The following is a 22427-nucleotide window of genomic DNA, read 5'->3' as shown; positions in this document are numbered from 1 at the left end:
ATACCACAGCACCGCAGGAGGCATATTGGAGGAGTTGAATACACCATTCTTACTCCAAGCTTATTATACATTGGCAAGGCATACATCATTAGGAATATATGTCAAGCTATCATACCAACATGCTTTATAACATTTGATTAACTTTGCTTGAACCTTTTACATATTCTGAGAGCTGATGTTGTGAGAGTGCTCGTTACTCCTTTGGAGGTAAACTTCTGCTTGTCAAGATCGCAGTTATATGCATGTACAACTTCACAATCATTGTTAAAATTAGTGTACGGAGTACTCTCATCTGTTTTTCTTGCTTCAGGAGGTTACTTAAAAGCTGTGCACAGATGGCTGTCGGTTCTGAGAGACAAATGTTCGCAAAATTCGCGATAATGATGTCATAGCTAGTCTAGTACTAAGTTAAGCAAAACGGGCCTGCTGAGCAGAGGAAAATACAACCATTGGAATTAGTATATATACACATCTCTCCACTAATCCAAAGGAACCGGCTTCGAAAGAAGCATGCATGAAAATTTTAGAATATGTAGAAAAGATCAAAATAGCCACGAAACCAATCAAGGAACTGGAACTCGGGGGTGGGACGCCCAGGATCCAAACGCCGATATTTGGCCTATATTCAAAAGAACATAGCTATACAAATAGAATATGCGACTAGCCTATCTCTAGTGGCGGTGAGGGAGACTAATTCCTAGCATCAGAAACGTTACATTCGTCAATGGCATCGTAAGAATCACCGGTGAGGGAGAGGCCGTGATAAAAATAGCTCCCAGCGGGGTAATCACACGATTCTGTATACTCGTTTTGCCACGTAAAAGCAAACAAAAGCAAAAATAACTAGACCAGCAGTAACTAAAGGCAGGACGGTTAATACACATCACATCCTTATGTCTCGGCTCGGGGGGCAATTTGAAAGGAGAGGAGATTTCACGTACTAGACAAAAACCAATGGAGATTCTCAACATCCTGGCCTGGAACTTTGACGTTCATTCCCCACATGCCGCATATGATATTCATAGGAAGTACGATAGTTCCAAGAACAGTGAGTTTGCCGAGTACATCGGCGGTCTGTTCTTGTCGTTCGTTCATGCGGATGTTTATCTGAGCGAGATAGTTCGAATGAGCCCGCGAGAGTAAACTAGGATCAAATATGAGTCAGCTCAGATGCAGAAGGGGAACAAGACCAGGATTCCATACGTCTCATAATGTGTTAAATTTCCCGTCATTGTTAGAATATGGTCTTGAATATCGCCGAGATATAGTCCAATCTCTGATTTCGGAGCAACCTCCCATTGCTCATTACAGCGCTTCGCAAAGCCTTTGATGACATCGGCTTTATTGCCCAAAAGGCGATAAAGGCCCATGACCTTTTTGCGGCATTCACCGACTCGGCGAAGCATGTCAGATCCAGAAACGGCAGATTCCGGCGGAGCCGTGTCATTTGGATCCTTAGAATCAGAGTGCATTCGTAGAATTGTGTCATCAATGTCATCTACTTCTTCCTCAATGGAATGAATCAATGGGCCAAAAACATCAGTGATATCATCGATAATAGCGTAAGAGATCCAGTCAGAGTTCAAAATTAAATAATCCTTCAGTTGGCGAATCCTGCGTCGCACATTGGCAGGATGTGGTGTCTGTGAGAAATGAAAGCTGAGCAGGCCTTCCCGAAACACTATGACATACATGTTCACAGGCTCAAGGAAGTTTTCGCTATTGACATCCTGTTCAAAGGTCCGGTAGTTAATGAAGTAGTAATGACGGAAGAGTTCTACTTTTTCTCGTGCCTCCTGCATCATTATATCTTCCGCGGTCAAGGCGTGTATTCCGAATGCTTTGGCAATTATACGCATTTCCGCATCCGTAGGACAAAGCACGTCTAGCCAAAACGTCGGTCGCGGACCATAACGCTTCTCCTTCTGCGTAGGAGAAGATCCAGGAGCATGATTTGGGCTAACTTCTCTCGAGTCAGCCACCGCACTGTCACGGTCGCTTCTTCCGTTGTAACCAGGCATTGATAGCGAGTTTGTTCGAGTTCCGTTCAAAGTAAGTGGACGAAATTCGTCTTCTTCCTCCTCATCGCCTGATTCCAGCTCAGGCGGCTCAGGGAAAAATAAATCTTTAAAAGTCTGACCGGGCTGCACAAGCTCAGAGATGGTCTGGCTGTGAATGGTGCTTTGAAATTCCTCGTTGAAATAGGTGAATCGATAGGGTGCTTCTTCCTCTTCACGTCTCCAAGGGGCATTTCGAGTACGCAGCCTTCCGCCAATGAGAACAGGCTCGCTGATCTTCTTTGCTCGGATACCCTCCGTTCGCTCTTCCTTTTCTTCCCGGCTCCATTCCTCCAGAACCGAGAGGTCTGGCCACACTCTTCTTCTCCGTCGTCGTGGCGTTGCCGTATACCCTTCTATCGGTGGATGTGGAGTAAACTCCTCTTCGCCAAGGTCCGATAACGCCCCAGTCGGGAAACACACGTCTTCTTCAACGGGAAGAGTAACGGTCCGACGTCGCTTAAGTGAAACCGGAGGCGATGGTGGAGCAGACCCAATCTGATCAGCCCTGTCGGGGCCTTCCATATCGATGACCACATCTCGCGGAAAGGCGGGCACACCCCCGCCTCCCGGAGATTTCGAGCGACTGTACTCTTCACCTGTAATAAGCGAGTCGTCATACGCTATCTCCGCACCGGGTTTCGGGCTGCCGGGCATCGAAGGTGGATTGTTCACATCATAAGACCTCTTGGAATCGTATGCGTCCCTCGGCGAGTGAGAGATGCTCCTACCAGAAGACCGTCTCGAGGGTCGAGGTATATCTCGGGCATCCGTGCCATACCGAACGAAATTGGTATTGTGCAGTGAGGTAGGCCTGATGAGAGGGGTTCGATCGTCCGCTTCATCCGATTCCGGTTCGCTTTCGTCCGAAGTTTTGACACCTAGACGAGCTGCGCTTGGACGAGAGCGGTTGTCAGGCGAAGCGAGAGACGATAGAGGAGGATACTCTGGACGGGAGCTTTGGGCAAGCCTGCTCTCACGGCGAGTGCGCATCATCGGTTGGTTCCTGGAGGATCAAGTAGAATGTGTTAGTCCTCCGTTCTCTGGGCTTACGGGTACGGACCCTGATCGGTGCACGACTCATACCTATGATCCAACAATGCCTCGCTATCCAAGCTGGTATCACTCAAAGTGGCCCCTCCTAACTGGCCCAGCCGGTAGAAAGATGCTCGGCGGGTATCAGTCGGGGCCGCAGTCTCGCCCTCTTCAGGTATCCCCTCGGCTTCTCTACTTGGGGAGCCTGCGGGTGGAGTTTCAACGGTAGCCGGGGCAAAAGAAGGCCGTCGATGTCGTCGCCGCTTGTGGTGTCGGTGTTTTCTCTTTTTACCATGCCTGTTACTTGCTCCTTGAGGCCCAATCTGGGTTTCTGGGAAGGGTGAAACTCGATGGGGACTGCCCTGATATGCCCGTTGTACGTCACGACCAGGGTTGGGCGAGCTTCCCCGCGCCGTGGGAGAAGCTGGAATGTTGGTATTGGACATTACGGAGGGAAGAATTCGAGGATCCTAAGACAGCAGATAGTCATAAGTACTGACATTAACCAAAGAGCGCCTGCAACTGGCGAGAAAAGGAGCTGGTTGGCGCTGGGTGGATGGTGGGTGTTTCGCTTGCGGGATGGGCGAGGCGATGGTGAGATCCGAAATGACGTTGTTGTGTGGCTGGCCGTTGGTCGCGGGCTCGTTAAACCGGCCACCGAGACCGCCTTACTTCGGCTCCTGCGTGCAGAGTCCAGACACGTCAGACAGCAGCAGAGATGAGCTGGCTCGCAAATCACAGATGAGAATCGCAAAGCTCGGCTGGTTAGATTGATCGTTGTGTCGGTTACTGTTAATTGCGCAAAATAAAAAAAGCTTTAATATTATTATTAGTTACTTACATGTTCCGGTATCTCACAAGTCGTCAATCGTCGTCATCATCAGATCAGGCCGGCTCAAACGGCCACATCAATAAAAAAAATAAAAAAAAAAAATTACAATACAAACAAAAAAAAAAAAAAAAAAGCAAAACCAGAGAACATTGTGTATCATCAAAGAATCATCCCACTCCCGAGTCCAGTCCGTCAATCGTCAGTACAAAATTGCCCATAGCAAAAGAAAAACCGAAATCACCCCAACTGTGTACAGTACAAACTTCCATGGCCATTCAGGTCCCAAACGCCGCCATCATACCTGTTAGGTCAAGAAAAGGTATCTCAAAAACAAAGAATAACAAGTAGCAGGAAATGAGTGTGACGCCTCATATCAAGTTACTTGTATCCATATCTATCGACGGGAAACTCTGGATCGACTGGCTCACCGGATTGGCAGACAGCCGGTCGCCGCTCAACACCCTGACGACTTTCTTATCTTTGCCTGGCCTCGCAACAAGGACTTGAGCCGGACAGACAACGATTTCTTCGTCACCTTCACCTTCATCGCTGCCCTTCTTGACAACCAATGGGAAGAGAACTATGCGAACCACAGCCTGTTGCTCCTCAAGTTCTTCATTGGAGGTGGTCTCTCCGCTCCGCTCATTCATTAAATTGGCGTTGAAATGAACTTTGCGCGTTAAGTCGCCATTGGTGTCGTACTCCGGTCGTAGCGGAGGGAGCATGATATATTCCGCCTTCTGTGTGCGCATCTCAATGGAAAGGTTGACAGCTGCCCTCATCACTTTCCGGAGAGAATCAAGAATGCTTTTCTCTAATTCCTGTGGGGGAGGGAGGAGTTTGGATAAGGTGCGGTATATCTCTTGAACGACCGCTTCGGTGTCCAGGGCCCGTTGCTCTTGGAACGAGCGTCGTTTGGAAAGCAGCGACAGCGTGGTGGCTCTCCATCGTTGAACGGCAGCCGGCGGACCCACTTCGCACAATTGTTTCTCCAAAGTTTTCAGTTTCTGCCTCTGCTCCCTGTCCATGCCAAAGAGGTAGCGTGTAAAGATATAGTCCCACATCATCGTCATGACCACAGACATGAACACGTCCCGACGCTTTACACGGTCGGCTAGGTAAGAATCAACGTCAGAGCCATCCAAAATTGAGTTTTCAAAGCGGTCGGCGACTTTTTCGTCTCGGAGCGTACTCGTCAAGCGACACAGGCGCATGTCGGAGAACTTGGAAAACCGCAAAACCCATTGCTGCACGTGGTGGCAAAGTTTCTGGCAAGCAGACTCAAAGTAGTCCTCGTCGCGAAAGGTAATGATGTTATCGTGCGACGAGGAGACGATCTTCTCCTGGAGTTCCTTTATCTTATCTTGAGCCTCCAGCAAGTCCCCTTGTAGCCGACGGATTTCTGCGTTCTTCAGCGCCAGAGCCGTATCGACTTCACTGCTCACTATGCTTTCCATTCCGGCAGACAATTGGGTATACTTCGCTCTGAGATCCTCCAACTCCTCCCGTGATCGCTGCCATTGTTGCGCGACTTCATTGTGTTGGTTTGTTTCATGTTCCTGAGAAGATAGGAGTTTTGCGTTGGTCGCTGCGAGGCTCTCGTTTAATTCGGTGAGCCTCGCAAGTTCCCTCTTCAACCATTGAGTAGACTTCTTTAGCTGATTTATCTCGGAGTCTTTATCTTGAATTTCTCGATCGCGCGTTTCGAGCGCCTTTGCTTGTTGTCTCTGGGTGATTGTTTGGGTTTCCAAGGCTTTCTCGGTTGTGGCCTTCGCAGAGGAGAGTAGGCGATTTTCGGATACTAGTTGATCCAGACGGGTTTCGAGGTCTTGGAGATGCTGCAGACTGCGCCGACGACGGACGCTGGGTGGGCGTGACGGAGAAAGCGGGGAGCCGGGTACATCGCCCCAGCCTTCCTATTTTTTGAGAACAAGATGCAAAGTCAGTTCCATCAAATTTCATCATCTGGGGTGCGAGAAATCATCAACCAAAAATCGAGCCCAGGGCGGGGTGCGACTTACATAGACATCCGCCGCCATGCCTCGCAGCGGGAGTTTGCCCTTGTCGGTGACCGGGTCGTAGGTGGAGGACGAAGGAAGCGCCTCGATGTTTACGTCTTCTTCTTCTGGTTGGGCCGTCGGCGATTTGTTCTTCCGGGCGGACGGCTCGCGTTTGCTTTGAGCCCGGAGATCGCCACTGCCGGGGCTTCGGCGAAGGCGCAGCGAATCCGCGGATTTCAGGCTCTCGAGGCTGACGATACTTGCTCGCCGCACTACCTCACTGGTCTCTGGGGTTTTGAGGATGTTATCGTACGGCCCCGAGAATGAGCGAAGCGCAGGTTTTGGTGTGGGACTTGGCGATTCATGGGGCACCCGCCGACGCTCAATGTTCAGCTTGTTGACAACTGACTGAGTAGGTACCGGGCTTAATTTTCGGTCCAGTCTTGCAAGCTTCACTCCCCTCTCTGGTGAACCAACATCGGAGGAATCACGGTGACGAGTGTAAGAAGGCGAATCTGTTGGGACTTGTTCCCTGATGGTAGCGAGAGGTGTCTTTGGCGGAGATACAGCGCGCGGTTGTTCACCCAGTCCGTAGGGCCCGCCAAACAAAGACACTGATGGCTGTAGGGTAGCACCTGCGACATCATCTTCATCACGAATTGGCTCTGGGCTTCGTTCGGAGCTGATTGAGCGTTGATTCGATGATAGTTCTGGGGTTTGCAGCTTCTCTTGTTTTCGCCATTCGTTTTCAGGTTTACCATCATATTTATTTACCTTCGTACGATAATCCGCTTGTCGTCGGCCGTCTTCAATAAGTCGTGCCGATTCGCCGATATCAGTCTTTCCGCTACGTCCCGCCAATGTTTTGTGAGACCCTTTTTTCCTCGAAACCCGCTCGAGATGCGGGAAAACGCTAGCCACCGTTCCTGCTGCTGTTTGAGTGGATATCGTGTTTCCACTTTCCCCAAACTGAGAAATTGGCTGTTCATGGGCAAGGTCGTGGTGACAAGCCGAATCAGCTACATTCTCGGAACCAACTTCGCGATTTGGTGACGGTGAGGTGCCTCGCTTGCTTGGAGGTTCTTCGGTGACTTTGTCTTCCTGCAGCTGTTCTCTTGTTTTCTGCGCGAGAGGTAAATCGGGCATGACGGCAGATTTGGTTGTTTCAGGGGCCAATTTGTCATCAGTGCTCGCCAGGAATTTTAATTCCTCCGATGCTGGGGTCCCGTCGAGATGTTGTTGCTTCTGCTTCGCTTTGTTGCTCTTTCGTTTTCGCTCTGTTTTGCCGCGAACAGAGTATAGGGTCTCACTGACACTGCTGTTTTCATAAGCTTCAGTTCCCACAGGATTTATCGCGAGCTGTCTGGTGAGCTGCTTCCGGTTTTCAACCGGTAGTTTGTTCGAAACGCCTAAAGAACGGCTTAGCATCTTCATCGAAATCCTCAATGCCCTCCTCGGCTTGATCAAACAAATGGGATTGATCCATTTCAATAATGTCTTCTTGATTGTGGATCTGATCCCCCGACAACAGGAAATCAAGGGAGGAAGTATCTGGCTTTGATGCCTCATCATGGAATGGTATATCATCCATACCTTGGTTAGGGTTGTTCCAGTCAACTGACGGTAGTGAGTCGTCATCTCTTGGGAAGTGTTCCCTTGCCTTAATAGCAATGTATTTCTCGACCATTGGAGCTTCAGCCTCTGGATATACAGAGGTTTCTTCTTCTATATATCGTACAGTTTGCTCATCCAACACAGGGGTATCCCGCTCGTCATCGATTGGGTATTCTGTCGTATTTTCCTTTATCCCTTCCGCTTCTTCAGGTGACCTGGACATTTGCGAAGGACCTTCTGTCCCTGCACTGATGCTACCAAACTCAGGTTCCTTTTCCAAGATCTCGCCGTCCTTAACATGCTCTTGAACCTTCTTTTTCCTCTTCTTTTTTAACGTTTTGTCAGGTGGAGGTTGGTCTGTAACCCCATCCCGCACTATTGTGTTTCGTTGTTTAGCTAAGACTTCAAGATCTTCTAGCTGCTGATTTTCGGGGGGATTAGAGGGATTTATAACCCCTTTTATCTCAATATCAGCTCCAGGGGTTGCGGCATATTGGTCGAGATTTTCAAGCACAGGTAGGCCGTGTGACTCGCCAACTTCGATGTGTGGCGTGAAACCCTCAGGGATTGTGGAACTTGCCGGAACTTCGGAAATGGGCTGCTCAGCAGGTTGGCCATATGCAATTGCAGGGAGAACTTGAATGCCAGGGTCCGCTTCCTCATTGGGCTGGGCAATGATATTTGTGGAATCTTCGCGCTGAGTTCCTGTGACCAGCATTTGTGGCTCCGGAATGTTGTCTTCTTCTGGTTGATCGGTTTCAGGGTTTTCTCTCGATCCAGGCTGCATATAAACGGGGTCCGTTTTCAATAGCCCAGTCTCCTGACTGGGTTCTGTCCTTAGGGATGGGAAATGTGTTATTGGCTTTTCCTGGGGTCCAGTAAGATCTTTCGCGCTTGGAATTCCTGGAACAATGTCCTGTGGAGTTTCATCCGTAGCCTCTATAATGGGCAGACTGTGTGTGTCAATTGGCTCCGTTGACTCCGGTAGCTGCTCATTCTTCCATACTCTTCCCTCGGGGATTTCCGTCCCGACATCTGTTCCTTTCCTTCTCTTGGCTCGCTTCTCTTTTTTCGACAGAGGACGAGCAAATGACTCAAGGGAAGCAGGGTCTAACTCTTCAGATAACTTAGTGGGATGGTGCGTCATAGCAGCAACTTCAGAAGGAGTGACAGGAGATTTGGACAGGACGATGGTACCTTCAGGGTTAAAGTCTTTCTTGGTTTTCTTATGTTCCTTGCGCTTTGGATTTGTAGGCTCACCTGGCCGGATGTTGTCTTTGGTTTCCTCGTTGCTTAGTGGTGCAGTCTGTGAGGGATGTTCAATCTGGGACAGACCGACATCCTCTTTCAAAGTAATCCCCTTCTCCTGAGAGTTCATGTCTCGCTCCTCGGAAGCATGTTCAGGTATTCCAGTTTTCCCAAGACTTTCTTCACATTTGGGTTGAGAGTGGTCCTCGGCCAGAGCATTTTCTGGGGTTACTAGCTTTGATATTCCTGGTTCAATTTCACTCAGTTGCTCCGCCACCCGTGGTTCAGGCACCTCTCCGAAGATAGAATCCAGAGATTTATCCTCATTACTAACAATGGGTACTTCAGGACTTCTGGCCGTTGTAAATGGCTCCATTTCAGCAGTTCGTTCCCGTTTATTGGTTTGTTGGTGATCAGCCATCCCAGAGGGATTCTCAGGTATTATGTTCACGCCAGCTGAATCTTGATTTTCTGTATCGTGAATTTGAGTTTCCAGCATTGTGGCTGTTGCTTCCGTCGCTAAAGCATTGTCTTGTTCCTGTTTTTCAGAAGTGGTACTATCTTCGGTGAGAGGAAATGGTTTTGGTGACGATTTTGGGGGTGCGGCTTCGAGGTCCTCAAGTGGAATTTCCGTAATGTGTGCAAGAGGTATATCTTCGATAGTGGTAGAAAGTGTAGGCTTTCTAGGGCTGTTTTGCTGAAGATCGGGGGGTGATTCTAGCAATGGGACTTCGGAAACATCGAGTACCATTGCTGCAGCCTGCTGCGGCGCAGACGATGGCACGAAACTATCGGCAATATTGCTTAAATTTTCCGGAGGGACATCAGGCGACTCATGTGCAACCGTGCTGTCGGGAGCGATGGGTGAATTTTCGATTTCATTCTGGACATCGGGCGCGGGAACGACGTGCTCTTTGGATACATCTGCAACTGACGATCGCAAAGGATCTCGGTCAGCAGGCTCCGTTACAACCTGCTCACGGGGAATCTCATCAGTCCAATCGGTCGTCTTAGCGTTTCTCTTTGATTTTCTTTTTTTCTTCTTGGAAGATTGAAATTCTTTACCGTCGTCCGCTTCAGGTTTGTCAACTGCGTCTCCAGCCTCCACTTCAACATCTTCGCCCATCTTCAATCCTTCTCCCTGACTTTCTTCGAGCATATGATTTTCCGTTCCCAGCTCGGGAATTTCTGGAGCCTTTCCTTCTTCTGCGTTGCCATGCTCGTGTTCGGGATCACAAGGTTTCTCAGGAGCTGCACCTTCAGCGGGCTCTTCTGTTGCTAAAGGGGCCTCAGACAAGTCGAGTTCTCGCTTTTTCTGTTCTTTCTTAGCTTTCCGCTTCGCTTTGCTCGACTTTGGCTCTTCAAAATCGGGTTTAATAGCTGAGGGAACATTAGTCTCAAGCTCTTCCGTCCCATCAATTTCGGTTTGAGTCGGTTCAGTTTTCTCTACAGGTTCCAAAAATGGAACCGCCTCTTCCCACGACACTGACTCCCGCTGTTTCCGCTTTTCTTTCTTTGCTTTTCGTTTGGATTTGGTAGATTTTGGCTCTTCAAACTCAGGTTCTTTACCTGTTGATTCTCCCTCCGCAACATCTACAGCTAGGGCTTGCTGGGAAGTTTCGGCATTTGCTGGAGGGATCTCGGTAGGTAGCTCTCCCGCTTCCCAAGACACTGACTCCGGCTTCTTGTCCTTCTTACCCTTTTTCCCTTTCTTCGGTTTGGCTTCTTCGAACGGATGTGCTGCATCCCCTCTCTCTGTCTGTTCGACTTCTCTATCTAAAACGTCAACTTCTCGGGATTCAGCGGGAAATCCACCTGCTTGAACAGCGGATTGTGCAGGATGGTCTTCATTGGTTTTATCGAGATATTCAGACCCTGCCAAGTCGGGTTCGGCTTCTTGTTCGAGTGACAGGTTTTCATGCTCCGGCCCATCGACCGGTTTTGAAGGGGTGGGCTGTACATTTTCGACAGACAGGTCCTCAATTAACTCATTGTGAATCTGATCAGGCCCTTGAAATCCAGATTCTCCCGGCTTCTCAGCTCCTGAATCCGGCACATTATCGCCTTCTTTGGCTTCAGCAGGAACTTCAGGAGTTTCCAGTGGGGCATCATCCTTCGTTAATGGCAGTGCCTGCGCTGCTGCACGAGTCTTCTGTTTTTTCTTCTCTTTCCGGCTCTGCTTTTTTGAGGGCTTTGTGGTTGACCAAGCGTCCAAGTCTGCATTCTCATTATCTAGGCTTGGCACATGTGGTTGCGTCTCATTGGCTGACTTTGCAGCTTCGGTGTCAGGTCCCAATTCATCAGGCAGAAGTTGTGCATGCTTAGGCTCAACGGGCGATGGGCCAGGCTCGTCTTGTGTTAAATGAACCTCTGCAACATCTGCTGCCGACGGCTCATTGGCTAATGAAGCGGGCTCACTTTGACCAGCCTCTTCAATTTCGGGCAGCACTGTTAGAGTAGAAGTCCGACTCTTTCTCTTTCCTTTCTTGCCTTTTTTGGACTTGGGTTGGTTCCAATTACCATCAATATCGCCCATTTCTGTTGCGCGCGGAGGATCTGAGTCCACCAGGGAAGGATATGTTTCCTTTGGCGCTGTGTCGGGATCTACAGATTCAGCCAGCGTTTCCTGCAGTTCCTGGAATTCGAACGGAGTTGGAGTTTCATCTGGTGAAGGCTCCGGCACGGAAGGGTGCTCCAAGAGGACTTTCGTATCCGAATCTTGAGCAACACCTGCAGGAACTTCAGAGGTAGGGAGAATATCGGGCTTGTCTGAATTAGGGTGTCCTGACATTGGAAGTTCATGTTCATGCATGCTACAAGGCTCTGTTGACTCAATGGATGCGTCATTCGTTACGAATTCGGTAGGTTTTGTTATTTCGCCGTCTTGGGAAGCGAGACTCGTTGCTGAAGGTTCGATCAGGGCCTGATCTTCCTTGTTGGTTTCAGGATCATTCAGGACATCACTAGATGCAGGGTTTTGAAGTTGTTGCGAGGTAGAGTCGCTATCTTTAGCTGCATCAGGAACTGGTATCTCCGCAACCTCTGGTGATTTGAGTGACAATCCCTGACCTTCCTCTGGAATAAGAAGCTGGGCACTTTCGAGGCGCGGGCTTTTCTCCCCAGGGAATAACTTATGCGTGGACGACTGTTCGTCCTGAATTTCTGCGGTAGCAGGCTTGTCTTCTTCGGGTGCCTCTGCAGAGATCTCCGCCTCGTTTACGAGTTCCCGTTTAACAGGCTCGACTGGCTTTTCAACCACATCAGCGACATGAAACTTGCCTTTGCCCTTTCCTTTTTTACTCTTCTTTCGGGCGATGGGTGTAAAGCTAACTTCGGTAACCTTCTCTGCAGGTAGCGTCGTATCATCGTTGGTCGATAGAGGATCTGTCTCGGGTTGCGGCGCTTTGACTTTGTCTGTGGGAGCTAGGGGCATATCTGAAGGAACGTCATTGGGCTGCTGGGTGTCTTTATCGGCCAAATCATTGCTTGTCACGGTGTGTTTGCCTTTTCCCTTTTTCTTTTTATCCCTTTTTGTAAGGGAAGCTCCGTGATCTGCTTGGTGAGCTTCAGTAGATCCCGAAATCGCGGCATCTATAGACGAACTACCATCCTCATTGTCCGGTTGTTCAGTTGCAGCTTCGGGAGGGTCTGCAACATCCAAGGCACTTTTATCGTCGTCCTTAACAATTTTAGCCGCAGGCAAAGCACTTGCCTCAGCTGATAGATCACTTGTTGTTACAACTGGATCAGGTTTAACTTCATCAACTTCTACGGGCTCGCTAAGCGGTTGCTCAGAAATAGGATCCGTCAACGGAGCACAAAGATCGATGGATGGTTCTTCCATCGCTTCAGCAGTAGCTTCGGCATCGGGTTTTTTCACGTCATGCTCCATAAGCTCCGGCTCGTTCTGGAGAGCATCTGCTAATGGTGGTTTCCCTTTGCTTTTCTTCTTCGCCTTTTTCGTTGCAGCTGATTCAAAGCTTATTTCGGTTGCTTCAACGGCATCAGCGGGGCCGCCCGGAACATTCTCATTCGACGCATCCGTTTCGGATGCTTTGGAGAATTCAAGCACTGTCTCAGTCTCAGGAGATTTTACTTCTTGCTCTTCAGGCGATTTATCTTCGAAAGGAGCTTCATCTGCGACCTTTTTACCTTTCCGATTTTTCCTTTTTTCCTTCTTTGAAAGAGTCGGTGCAAAGTCCGTTTCTGTGGCCATGGTAGCCTCAATGGTGCCTTGGGCTGTATCGTCTACCGCAACATCACCATCTGTGGTTTTTTCAGGGTCGGAACGTTGAACCGAATCGATCTCGGAAGGTTTACCGTCTTTATCACCGGCATTGTGAGGTGTGGGAACGTTTTCGGCTGGAATTTGCTTACTTTTGCGCTTTTTCTTCTCCTTTTTAGAAAGTATAGGTGCAAAATCGATATCAGTTGCCTCGGTTGGCTCCGTTGCAATGTTTGCCGGCGGCGAATCCTCCGGAGTCTGCAAATCTGACCCCTCAGGATGGGGTTGTTCGGCCAGAGATTCCTCATGTGGCCCTGCAGCAACCTTTTCCTCTGCCGGGCTTTCCTCAACTAGAATTTCACGGTTGTGAGGTTTCTCGGCATCTTCAATTTGGGGGGTAAAAGCATCTGCAGCATTTTCATTAGGTGCATCCATAACTGCCGCTTGCTCTTGTGCTGGGGTTTCAGCTAAGACCAGATTGTCATGCTGCGATGGTTCCTGCGGTTCAACCACTTGTTCGGCATTATCGTGTAATATCTCGCCCTGCTCTCCACCCTGCGCATCCTTTCCGTCGATCGGAGAGCTCTCCGTAGCCAAAGCTTCACCCACTTCTTGTTTAGATGCAGGGTCGATTTCTTCTTGCGGTTCACTTGTGGCTGGAGGAGACGAAACCAGTGCATCTTGAAGAGTTACTCCGCCATTACCCTCGGGTGCGTCATCGCGAGGGGAAAGGGATGGCAAAGGCGTTAGTTCTTCAACTGGCTTTTCTGGAACACCGACATTTACGAGTTGAGGTTCTGTCGTTCCTGGCTGGTTCCCCCTTCCCTTGCCTTTCGCCTTGCCTTTCTTACCTTTCTTCTTGGGAACCGGGATAAAGTCGGGGGGCTCACTCTTAGTCGTTTCTTCGAGAGCAGGTCCAGGATCATTAGTAGCCCGTTGTACGTTGTCCAGGGTAGACTGGGTATCGTCTAACGGTATTCCCTTCAGCTCATCAGCACCAGTGTCGGCTGGCTCGTCCTCAACTATATTCTTCCCGGACAAAGCCGCTTCTTCTTGGCTGCTTTCGAAGACCGGGTTTGGACCTCGATTTTTCTTCTTTCCCTTTTTACCCTTCTTTGACTTCGTGGAGAGAATAAAGAAATCGTCGTTCTTTTCGATAGCTTCATCATTGACGTTAAGGTTACCAGAACCGGCGTTGTCCTGGGTCAAAGTGAAAGGATCAGTTGACACAGGAGGCGCATCTCCCGGAATTGAGTCTACCAAGGCATCGTCAGATAAAAACTTCCCTTCTTCGGGTTCCAAAACACCGTATTCGCCGCTTTCTGGGAGGGTTGAAATATCAACCATCTCCACTTTAACGGAAGACTCGACAGATTCTACTATTGGATGATTATCAGGGTGTGCAGGTATCTCAAACTCATTAGCTTCTTGAGAGGCCAACACTTGTTCCTGTTCCTCCAGGACCATGGGTAAAGCAGCATCCACTTTCTCGGGTACACCCTCTGGTTTCTCATGAAAAGCGGTTTCCCTAGATTCTGGGAGATTGGTGCCGTCCACCGCAGGTGCTTCCATTTCAACGATACGGGTTGGTATTGAAGGCTCACTTGTAGCATCAGTCGCCAGAGGCTCTGCAATGTCCGGATTTTCATCCGCCTCGTTGACCGAGTCTATTTGGGAAAAGTCGGGGGGTTGGGCCAAGGCCACTTCCGCACCCTGCGTCGGTTCCCGGCCCGGTACAGTATCCTTCAAATGGGATGTTGCCCTTTCTAGATCATCTTTTGAATCAGGCATGGCGGAGCCATCAACAGTTGGAAGACTGATATGTTCCTTTGCTTCCTCCGGAGGCGCAGAAGGTGTTCTTCCAGCGTCTATGGATTTCACGCTTCCTGGGAACCCAGGGTCTCTCTGTGTTTCATCTTCCTGGCCAAGCACACTATGTGCTTCTTCAAATTTGTCTTCACTCGGTGATTCGGGTATACCATGTTCGGCCTGTGCCTCGATTCCAGTCAAAGCCTCTTCGGAAGGGTCTTGGGCCGCGGGGTCCATGTGAACTAGTTCGATGGGATGCTCTTCAAGAGGCGCTCTTATGGTGGATACTGGAGAAGCAGGAACGGGGGTATGATCCCCCGGCTCTTCATGTTCGACCGCCGATTCATATGCGCTTAGAGCTGTTGATGGACGGCTTACGGATTCTGGACCTTGGACATCATCCACGGGAACAGGGAATTCATAATTGAAATCCGGGATGACAGTGGAGTCAGACTGTGCACTTATGCTGGATCTATCACCAGGCGTGTGCCATGATTCAGCTTCAGTAATAGGACTTGGCGGCGCACTGTCCGGCAATGGTGGAAGATCCGGGTCTAGAAAAGGCACCGAACTTGGGAATGGTGGGAACGGAGGCAGACGATTGACTGCCACATCAAAGGGCTCCATAAGAAGTTCCGATGGTGAGTGAAATTCGTACTTTAGCTTATCCCTCTTCTGCACCTGCTGAAAGGTGTCTACGGTCGGTGTTGCTTGCTTGGAGTCTAGAACATCCTCATTCTGTGGTGCCTGACTCGTGTCAACATGCAATGACATTGGTTGACGACGCGGATTCAGAAGCGGCTGATCGTATGCAAACAGTGGCTCATTATGGGTTCTCAAGTCCTCCATTGAAGGAGTTCCGGACGTTGTTCGGCTTGATGGAAGGGAAGGATACGGCCCTTCGTGCGCCTGCTCTGTTCTAGCCGAGCTATGTCGTTCAACGAGCCAGAGGGGGCGCAATTCCCGGTCAGTTCTAAACTCCGTTGACTTGGGCCGCTTATGGGCCTTGGTTGTGGTTGGGGATACTGATGGGGCTATCTCTGATCCAGCTGTGGGAGAGCCATGACAGCTAACGGGTCGACGAAAATGTAGGGGTATTGCAGTTGGCGATGGGGTTGCGAGCGGATTCACATCCGGATCACCACGAACGGAAATACGTCTTGGCCTACTCGCTGCTGGTGAAACGGGTCGGCTACGTGAGTGTGGTGGCAGCTCAAACTTTTGGCTAGGGAAAGGGGAACTTGAGCGGCTTCGGACTCGTTGACCAAAGATTGAAGCGACAGGTGTCGTAGGCTCAATTTGCGGATCTGTGAGCTGATCACCTTTACCAGTCCCCGAAGTACAATCATCATTTGATGGTATTTCGGGGCTACCTTCTAAAAAAGGCTTGGGAATCGAATCCTGATTGTAGGTAAAGGCGTCACCCCTGGCCGTGGGCTCAGTCGCGGTGGGATCCGTCTTGTACATCGTTAGCAAGTCTAGCCGCTAACGAGAATGCATGCAATACCTTTGTTTCTGCTTGTTTGCCTGAGTCAACAATCTCCTCATAGCGACTCCTTCGGTCCTTCTTACGGTCCTTACGCTTCTGTTTCTGGGACGAGGTAACCATCTGATCTTGGTGTTGGTGCTCACTTAACAGCGAAGCACCATTATCACGATCAAGATCTGTGAGAAAGGCGCCTTGTTTTGAGTCAACTTCAGTGGGATTTACTATCACCCCCTCGGGGTATTCCGAAGATGTGGGCATCTCTTCCAGTGCTGAGAAGCCACTGCTCTTCCGCTTCCCTTTTTTTCTCTTACCCTTAGACAACGAGATGTGTGACGGGACGCTTTGCTCTCTAGGATTTTCTTCCTGAAGCTGAGAGACAAATTCTATGTCCCTAGAAGCTGCCGTGGATACCGGATCGTCTGCAAGAGGATCGTCTTCTGGTTTCAACTCAGCCGACGAAGCTTCCACAATTTCCTGTCTCTCATCATCGCGAGCATGCGGTATCGAAGGGCCCGCATCTAGATCATTAGCATCAATGCCACTTTTTTTCTTGCTCCTCGATTTCCGTCGCGACTTTTTACTTATCGGTTCAGCGTCTTCTTCAGACTGGTTGAAGTTGTCTCGTAAGGTAGAATCGCCTGCTTTCCCGCCCATTACTTGATCTCGCTCCAGGTCCTCGGAGGGCTGAAACTTGGGGCCGGGGCCCTCTGAGGATCGTCTATGTTGGTTTGTGTGTTCGTGATTCGTTGGCTTCATTCCACCGTCTTTGTCGACAATTTGAACCGGTCCTTCTTCGGCATCAAAAAACTCACGACTTTCCCCACGATAATTTACTTCAGGCTGTGGATATTCTGAACACTGATGCTCTTGGAGGTCTTTTGCACTTGCTGGTTCTTTACGTGCAGAATCGCTGGGCTTTTCTTGCGGGCGCTCATCCTTAGGTCCGTCGTCCTTAGTGTCGTCTTGAGATGACGATTTCTGAGCAAGAGCTTTATCCTCCTCTGTATCTGACGGTGGTAATGATTCGGCTTCCACAAACCCACGGAATGGTCGGGTGCTCCCTTCAGTGAATGGATCATCTATGTCATCAAGTATCGCCCTGAACGGAATCTCTTCAGATTGGGAACCGGAAGGAGAGTTGCGAGAATAATATATCGGATCATCAGTAACGATGGAAGGGTCAAACCCGGCCATTTTGGCACAGGCAGAGACGGTAGCCACAAATTCGATATCATCGTCAAACCCACCGGGCATTTGTTGAGAGGCAATTGCTTCAGCTAACCTGGCACTGTCGTCATCCTCATCCTCGATATTCTCCACCTCAGGTGTTTCGGATATTCCATCCCTGGTAGATCGCTCCTGCATTGGAGTTTCTGCAACCTCATCGACAGAAACTAAGTCAGCGTTTATTCCTAGGCCTAGAATATGATCACTGTCCGTCTTTCGATCTTCTTTGGTGGCCACAGGGTCTTGAATGTCCTCTACCTCTCGAGATACACCCCGGGAGTCCGAGAAATCGTCGATTACAGGGGATGAAGGCGCAGGGTCTTCAGAAGGACCATGGGACTTGTCGTCTTCGAGGATGACTGAACCGGAAGCGCTATGCGGAGGGGTCGGCTCGATCAGGTTAAGACGAGGAACTGGCCACGGAAGACGGCTAGTATCCACGCCTTCGGACATTTTGGCTATCTCCCTGTCAAATCGAATCTTAGGCGAATCTTTGACTGAATAGTGCTCTGAACTAGCGTCTGAGCGAGGGGAGCCTTTAGTGGGTCGCACTTCTTCCGGAGTGAAGTAGTCCACGTAGCTCTCATAAACTGGAGACGAGACAATGCGCTTGGAAGCCTTTCTCGCAATTCGCCGAGCTCTCCGGACAGACTCATCCTCGTCACCTGATCCATATTGCTTCTGATCTACCATGGATGTGGTCCTATTGTCCTCGTCTGACCCAGTGTAGCCACGTCGTTCATCTCTTCTTTTCTCTCGCCGTGCCTCTCTGCGCTTATCACTGCGCGCATCGTCTAGTTCGTTGAGAATGGCGGATGTAGCAGCTGCCCCGACAATTGTTGCGCCTACAGTAGTAGACGGTGAATAATCTGATCGCTTGTCGCTATATTCATCGTAGTCTTTCGGGCGAATTTCCACATACGTGGGTTGTGTATCTCGACGAGAGCTAGATTCCGGTTTAAAAGAACCATAGTCCGAGGAGGGTCGAGAGAAACGGTCCTTGCGTTGAGCCTTTTTTTCTTCTTCGAGTTTTTGAAGTCGAAGCTCCTTTTCAGCTTGCTCGTCAGTCAAATCAAACTGAACTTGAGAAGTGGAGCGTTTGTGCTGTCTTGATTCGGGGCTGTCAGGCCGCTTGATTGGATCAAGCGGTGAAGAATCGCGTCTCTGATGACCATTTTCTTTTCGGGAAGTTTTAGAATGCCGCTCATCATAATCTTTACGTCGATTTCTATAAGTGTCGAGGGGCTCGTTGGATGGCTCCGCCACTGACGAAGCAGAATCATGTTTGCTTAGTGATACTGTGTTAAATTTGGGATGAATAACTGGGGTGGTTTGAGCTGGAATGGTTTCGGCCCGTTGGTAAATATTTTGCGAAATGGGTGCGATAGGCTGAGGTTGGTCGATGTTTATCGGCTCTGCATAGGACGCATACAAGGGCTCTCGTGAATGACCTGGAGTGGAACTCGAAATCAAACTCCCCGATGCAGCATCGAATCGGAAAGGGTCAGATGTAGTAATGGGATGGACCTTATGCATAGATGACAGGCCAGTGTCACTTTCGGTGGGTGCACCTTCTATCACGGTTGGACCGGGTCTACCGGTAGTGGATCCGGAGGCTTTTGACTTTTCCCTCCGACGCCTAACCCATCTCCATCCCCATCTTGAAGTTCCTGAGTCTGAAGAGTCACCATATGCTAAGGCTGAATCTAAGCTCGACTCCGATGCTGACATCGACTCCCATTCTTCGTCATCCAGCGGATTGTCGCTAGATGTATACTGCGACTTAGAGCGACCACCTGGGCTACGGCGGCGTGCTGCTTTTCCCGCTGCAACATCAGAGCGACGGCGCCCGCTCATGCGAGACGCCGCGCTAGCTAATGAAACGGCGGTAGACTCCAAATCAAACAACTTCGTATCCAAATCTTCATCTTGCCTCCGAGTTCTAGACTTGCGGGAAGGTACCTTGTAAAAACCAGTCCCGAACGCGAGATCGGCATCATCCGATGAAGACGAAGATACAGAACGGAAACCAAAAAATCCTCTTTTCTTCGTTCTCGGCTTTTCGGATTTTTCCTTCGGTCGCTTTTCTGACGGGGCCGTAAAGAAATACGACAGTCCTGCCAGCCCAGACCTGCCAGACGGCCGAGATATGTCCACGAGAGAACCTGAAGAACTGGAGGTTGAGTATCGCCTTCTTCGAGACTTTCTGTGGGAACCACGTCGAGTCTTTCGAGCAGCTGCCGAAGATGAAGAAGCGGCGGCAGCAATGGAAGTCCCAAGAGCAGCTTCTGTCAAGATAGAACTTGGGCCCCTTTCTGATGAGGAGGTGCCTGATGCTGACTGGCGACGTTGCTTCGAAACGCGGGATTTTGGAGGGCTGAAGATTTCAGAGGGAAGGCGGTAAGTACCATTCCCTCCCCTAAATTCAGTAAATGTGACTTCTGGCAGACTTGTAGAATAGCTGCGATCAGAGCTTTTCGCAACACCTAGGGATGTACGACCCTTGGCCTCAGATGATGATATGCTCTGAGTAATCGACAACGACGTTGAACTTGGTGACTCCCTCAACATAGCGCTGGAGCCGCCAAAGCTGGACCTAGTCTTATCATATAGCGATTTTCCAACGTACGAAGCCAAGGCTCCAGCAAGCCATGATCTCCTGTTCGATCGTTTTCGGCGACTTTCATCGTCCGAAGATGCATATCGGCTATGCTTATCAACCCTAGCTCTATTGGATGGAGGTTCGTATGAATACCGGCGTCGATGGTTGTGTTTTCTCGGAGCATCTTTCGACGTTGTGCCCGGTTCAAAACAGTACTTACAGACACCAATGATTTCTGAATACTCTTCAAACTGGGCAACACCTTCCGGATCTTTCCAGAAATCAATAAACCGGCGTAATGGGCCATGACGTTCACGATGATATTCAAATGATCCCGGTTGGTACTGGGCGTGGGCAAAATGATGTGGCTTGTGGGCTATGTTGTACGCAAGGCCAGAAGCGCTTGCAACTCCGGCGCCTGCTCCAAGTGCTGCCATTCCCTGATGTGACAAAGAAGTATATTGGTGCTGTTGCTGTCCATTTGTAAAGCTTTGGGCTTGACCAACAGGCGTGCCGTGAGCGGGTGGTTGTCCTTGATTGTGATCAGTCAGCAAAGCAGGGTCGATTCCATAGGTAGGCTGAGAGACAGTGGATGGAGTGCTTTCAGGTTTCGGTGGCATGCCTGGTGGAGCTGTTACGTCTATAATAGGATGCGACTCGTTAGCTTGCGTTGAAGTTGTATCGTAGAAGGATGAGGCTGCACCATTTTGACCAACTGTACTAGGCTCTACAGGAGGAGCTGAAGTTGTGAGAGATGACATCAAATGTGGTTGCGTTCCGGCGATTATCGGCGGCACTGGTGATTCCGGTCTAACGCCGGGCTGCGTAGAAACTGACTGGCCCTGGTCATTATAATACTCAGCTGCCAAACCGTATTTTGCCGGCGGAGGCGCTGGGTCTGATGGTCGACTTGAAGGGTGAGCGTCAGGAATGGAAGTCGGCGTCGTGAATGTCTCAGCTCTAGGCGAGGAAGACTCCGCTATATGGGGTTCAATCGAATCCGGAGCGGCCCGAGAAGAAGAGTAAAGTGGCCGTTCCTCACTGCCATCTCCACTCTCAGTTCTGCCCCGGTGTCGTCTCGGTTCCACTGGGTGTTCATCCATCCTCTCCAACGCTTCTCGTTCTCTCCTGCGTCGCCTCCTCTCTTCTCGCTCCCCATCACTTTCTCTACTCCGCAAGCGCTCGTAACTTTCATTGCGTGCATGCCGCTCTTGCCTCCGCGCATGCGACCGGAGTGACCTCTCTTCGCGGTAAATCTCGTGCCGGCCGCCCATCTCGCCGCCGCCATACTTATACTCTGGTCGCTCCTCTCCGCCATCGTATGCATCATCCACAGGGTCTCCAGGATCCGCCGTTACATAACTACTTGAAACCGTCGACCTCGCGGCACTCTCAGGGTGGTATCTACGGGAAGAGGAAGAATATGTAGATAGTGCGGGATCGACGTCTAGACCACGATCGTCAGCTCGTGCAGACTTTCGACCCGAAGAAGAGGGCGTGGAAGAATTGTGAGTGCTTTTCGCCTTGTGGCGAGATGAGGAAGTGGTTGACCGCTCATCGCGATCGCGACGGCGATGACGGTCGGACTTGGATTTGGATGTGGCGGAACGACTGCTTGATTTCCCCAACAAACTTCGAAGCATGATGGATCGAAGGGAGCGAATTTAAGATCAAAACGAAAGGAGGGAAAAAAAAAAAAAAAGAAAGAAAAGAAAGGATCGGAGGGGACGATGGAGGTTGGCCTCGTTCCCAAGAGGACTCTCAGCACTCCATGCGAAGTCCGTGTTTTGTTTAGTTAAGGATTGTTTTGATGGTTTGGGGTTGTCGAGGTGGTGGCTGGTGGACCATGGGCCCTCTCTCGGGAAGTTTGCCTTGGTTCACACCCGCCGGCTAACCAAAAACACGGCCGTAAAGAATCATTAGAAATGACTTTTGGGCATAAGATACCGACAAGGATCATATATACAAACAAAGCAAGAGTACGGAGTACGGAGTACAGCAATGAAATTCGTCAAGTCATTAAGAGTGAGAACTGCACGACAGAGAGTGAGGAGGAGGAATGCAGAGCGCGGAGGGAGCTCAGCTCGAGGAGAAAAGTGTGTGGCGGCGTTAGTTAGTCAGCTTGTCTACTCCCAGCGCCGCTTCACCTGACCACCGACCAATAGCGTGTGGCTGCAGCTGCACATCAACCGCAACGCATGCGAGAACCGCCCAGCGCCCAGTCTGCACCTCACCGGCCTTGCGGGAGGGGGGAAGGGGGCAAAAAAAAAAAAAAAGAGGAGAAAAAGC

The 22427-nt window shown here is 50.1% G+C and overlaps 2 protein-coding genes across 2 annotated transcripts; both read right to left on the bottom strand.

Annotated features, from left to right (window-relative positions):
• Positions 1–608: 608 nt before the first annotated feature.
• On the bottom strand, positions 609–3654 carry CIMG_00899 (CorA family metal ion transporter). Its single transcript, XM_001247127.2, has 4 exons — positions 3144–3654; positions 1204–3063; positions 942–1144; positions 609–858 (listed from the first exon to the last, which is right to left on the bottom strand). Exons 1-4 carry the CDS (start codon positions 3536–3538, stop codon positions 788–790), a joined length of 2529 nt encoding a protein of 842 aa, XP_001247128.2. The 5' UTR covers positions 3539–3654; the 3' UTR covers positions 609–787.
• Positions 3655–3898: 244 nt separating this feature from the next.
• CIMG_00900 (uncharacterized protein) lies at positions 3899–21781 on the bottom strand (the record flags this gene model as incomplete). Its single annotated transcript, XM_001247128.2, has 4 exons — positions 3899–5840; positions 5946–7333; positions 7518–16278; positions 16328–21781. The coding sequence occupies 4 exons, from the start codon at positions 21779–21781 to the stop codon at positions 4293–4295; spliced, it is 17151 nt and encodes a 5716-aa protein (XP_001247129.2). The 3' UTR covers positions 3899–4292.
• Between the last annotated feature and the right edge of the window lie 646 nt (positions 21782–22427).

The sequence above is a fragment of the Coccidioides immitis genome (assembly GCF_000149335.2).
Source record: "Coccidioides immitis RS genomic scaffold supercont3.1, whole genome shotgun sequence".
NCBI lineage: Eukaryota > Fungi > Ascomycota > Eurotiomycetes > Onygenales > Onygenaceae > Coccidioides > Coccidioides immitis.
Note: the sequence above shows the minus strand (reverse complement) of the source record. Positions and strands in the feature narration are given on the sequence as shown.

Bases quoted from the DNA above. Each gene is read 5' to 3' on its own strand.
- CIMG_00899 (XM_001247127.2), bottom strand. From the start codon at position 3,538: ATGTCCAATACCAACATTCCAGCTTCTCCCACGGCGCGGGGAAGCTCG. The intron at 3,064-3,143 runs GTATGAGTCGTG...TTGATCCTCCAG, and splicing joins GAGGCATTGTTGGATCATAG to GAACCAACCGATGATGCGCA. The intron at 859-941 runs GTACGTGAAATC...TCCTGCCTTTAG, and splicing joins TCTCCATTGGTTTTTGTCTA to TTACTGCTGGTCTAGTTATT.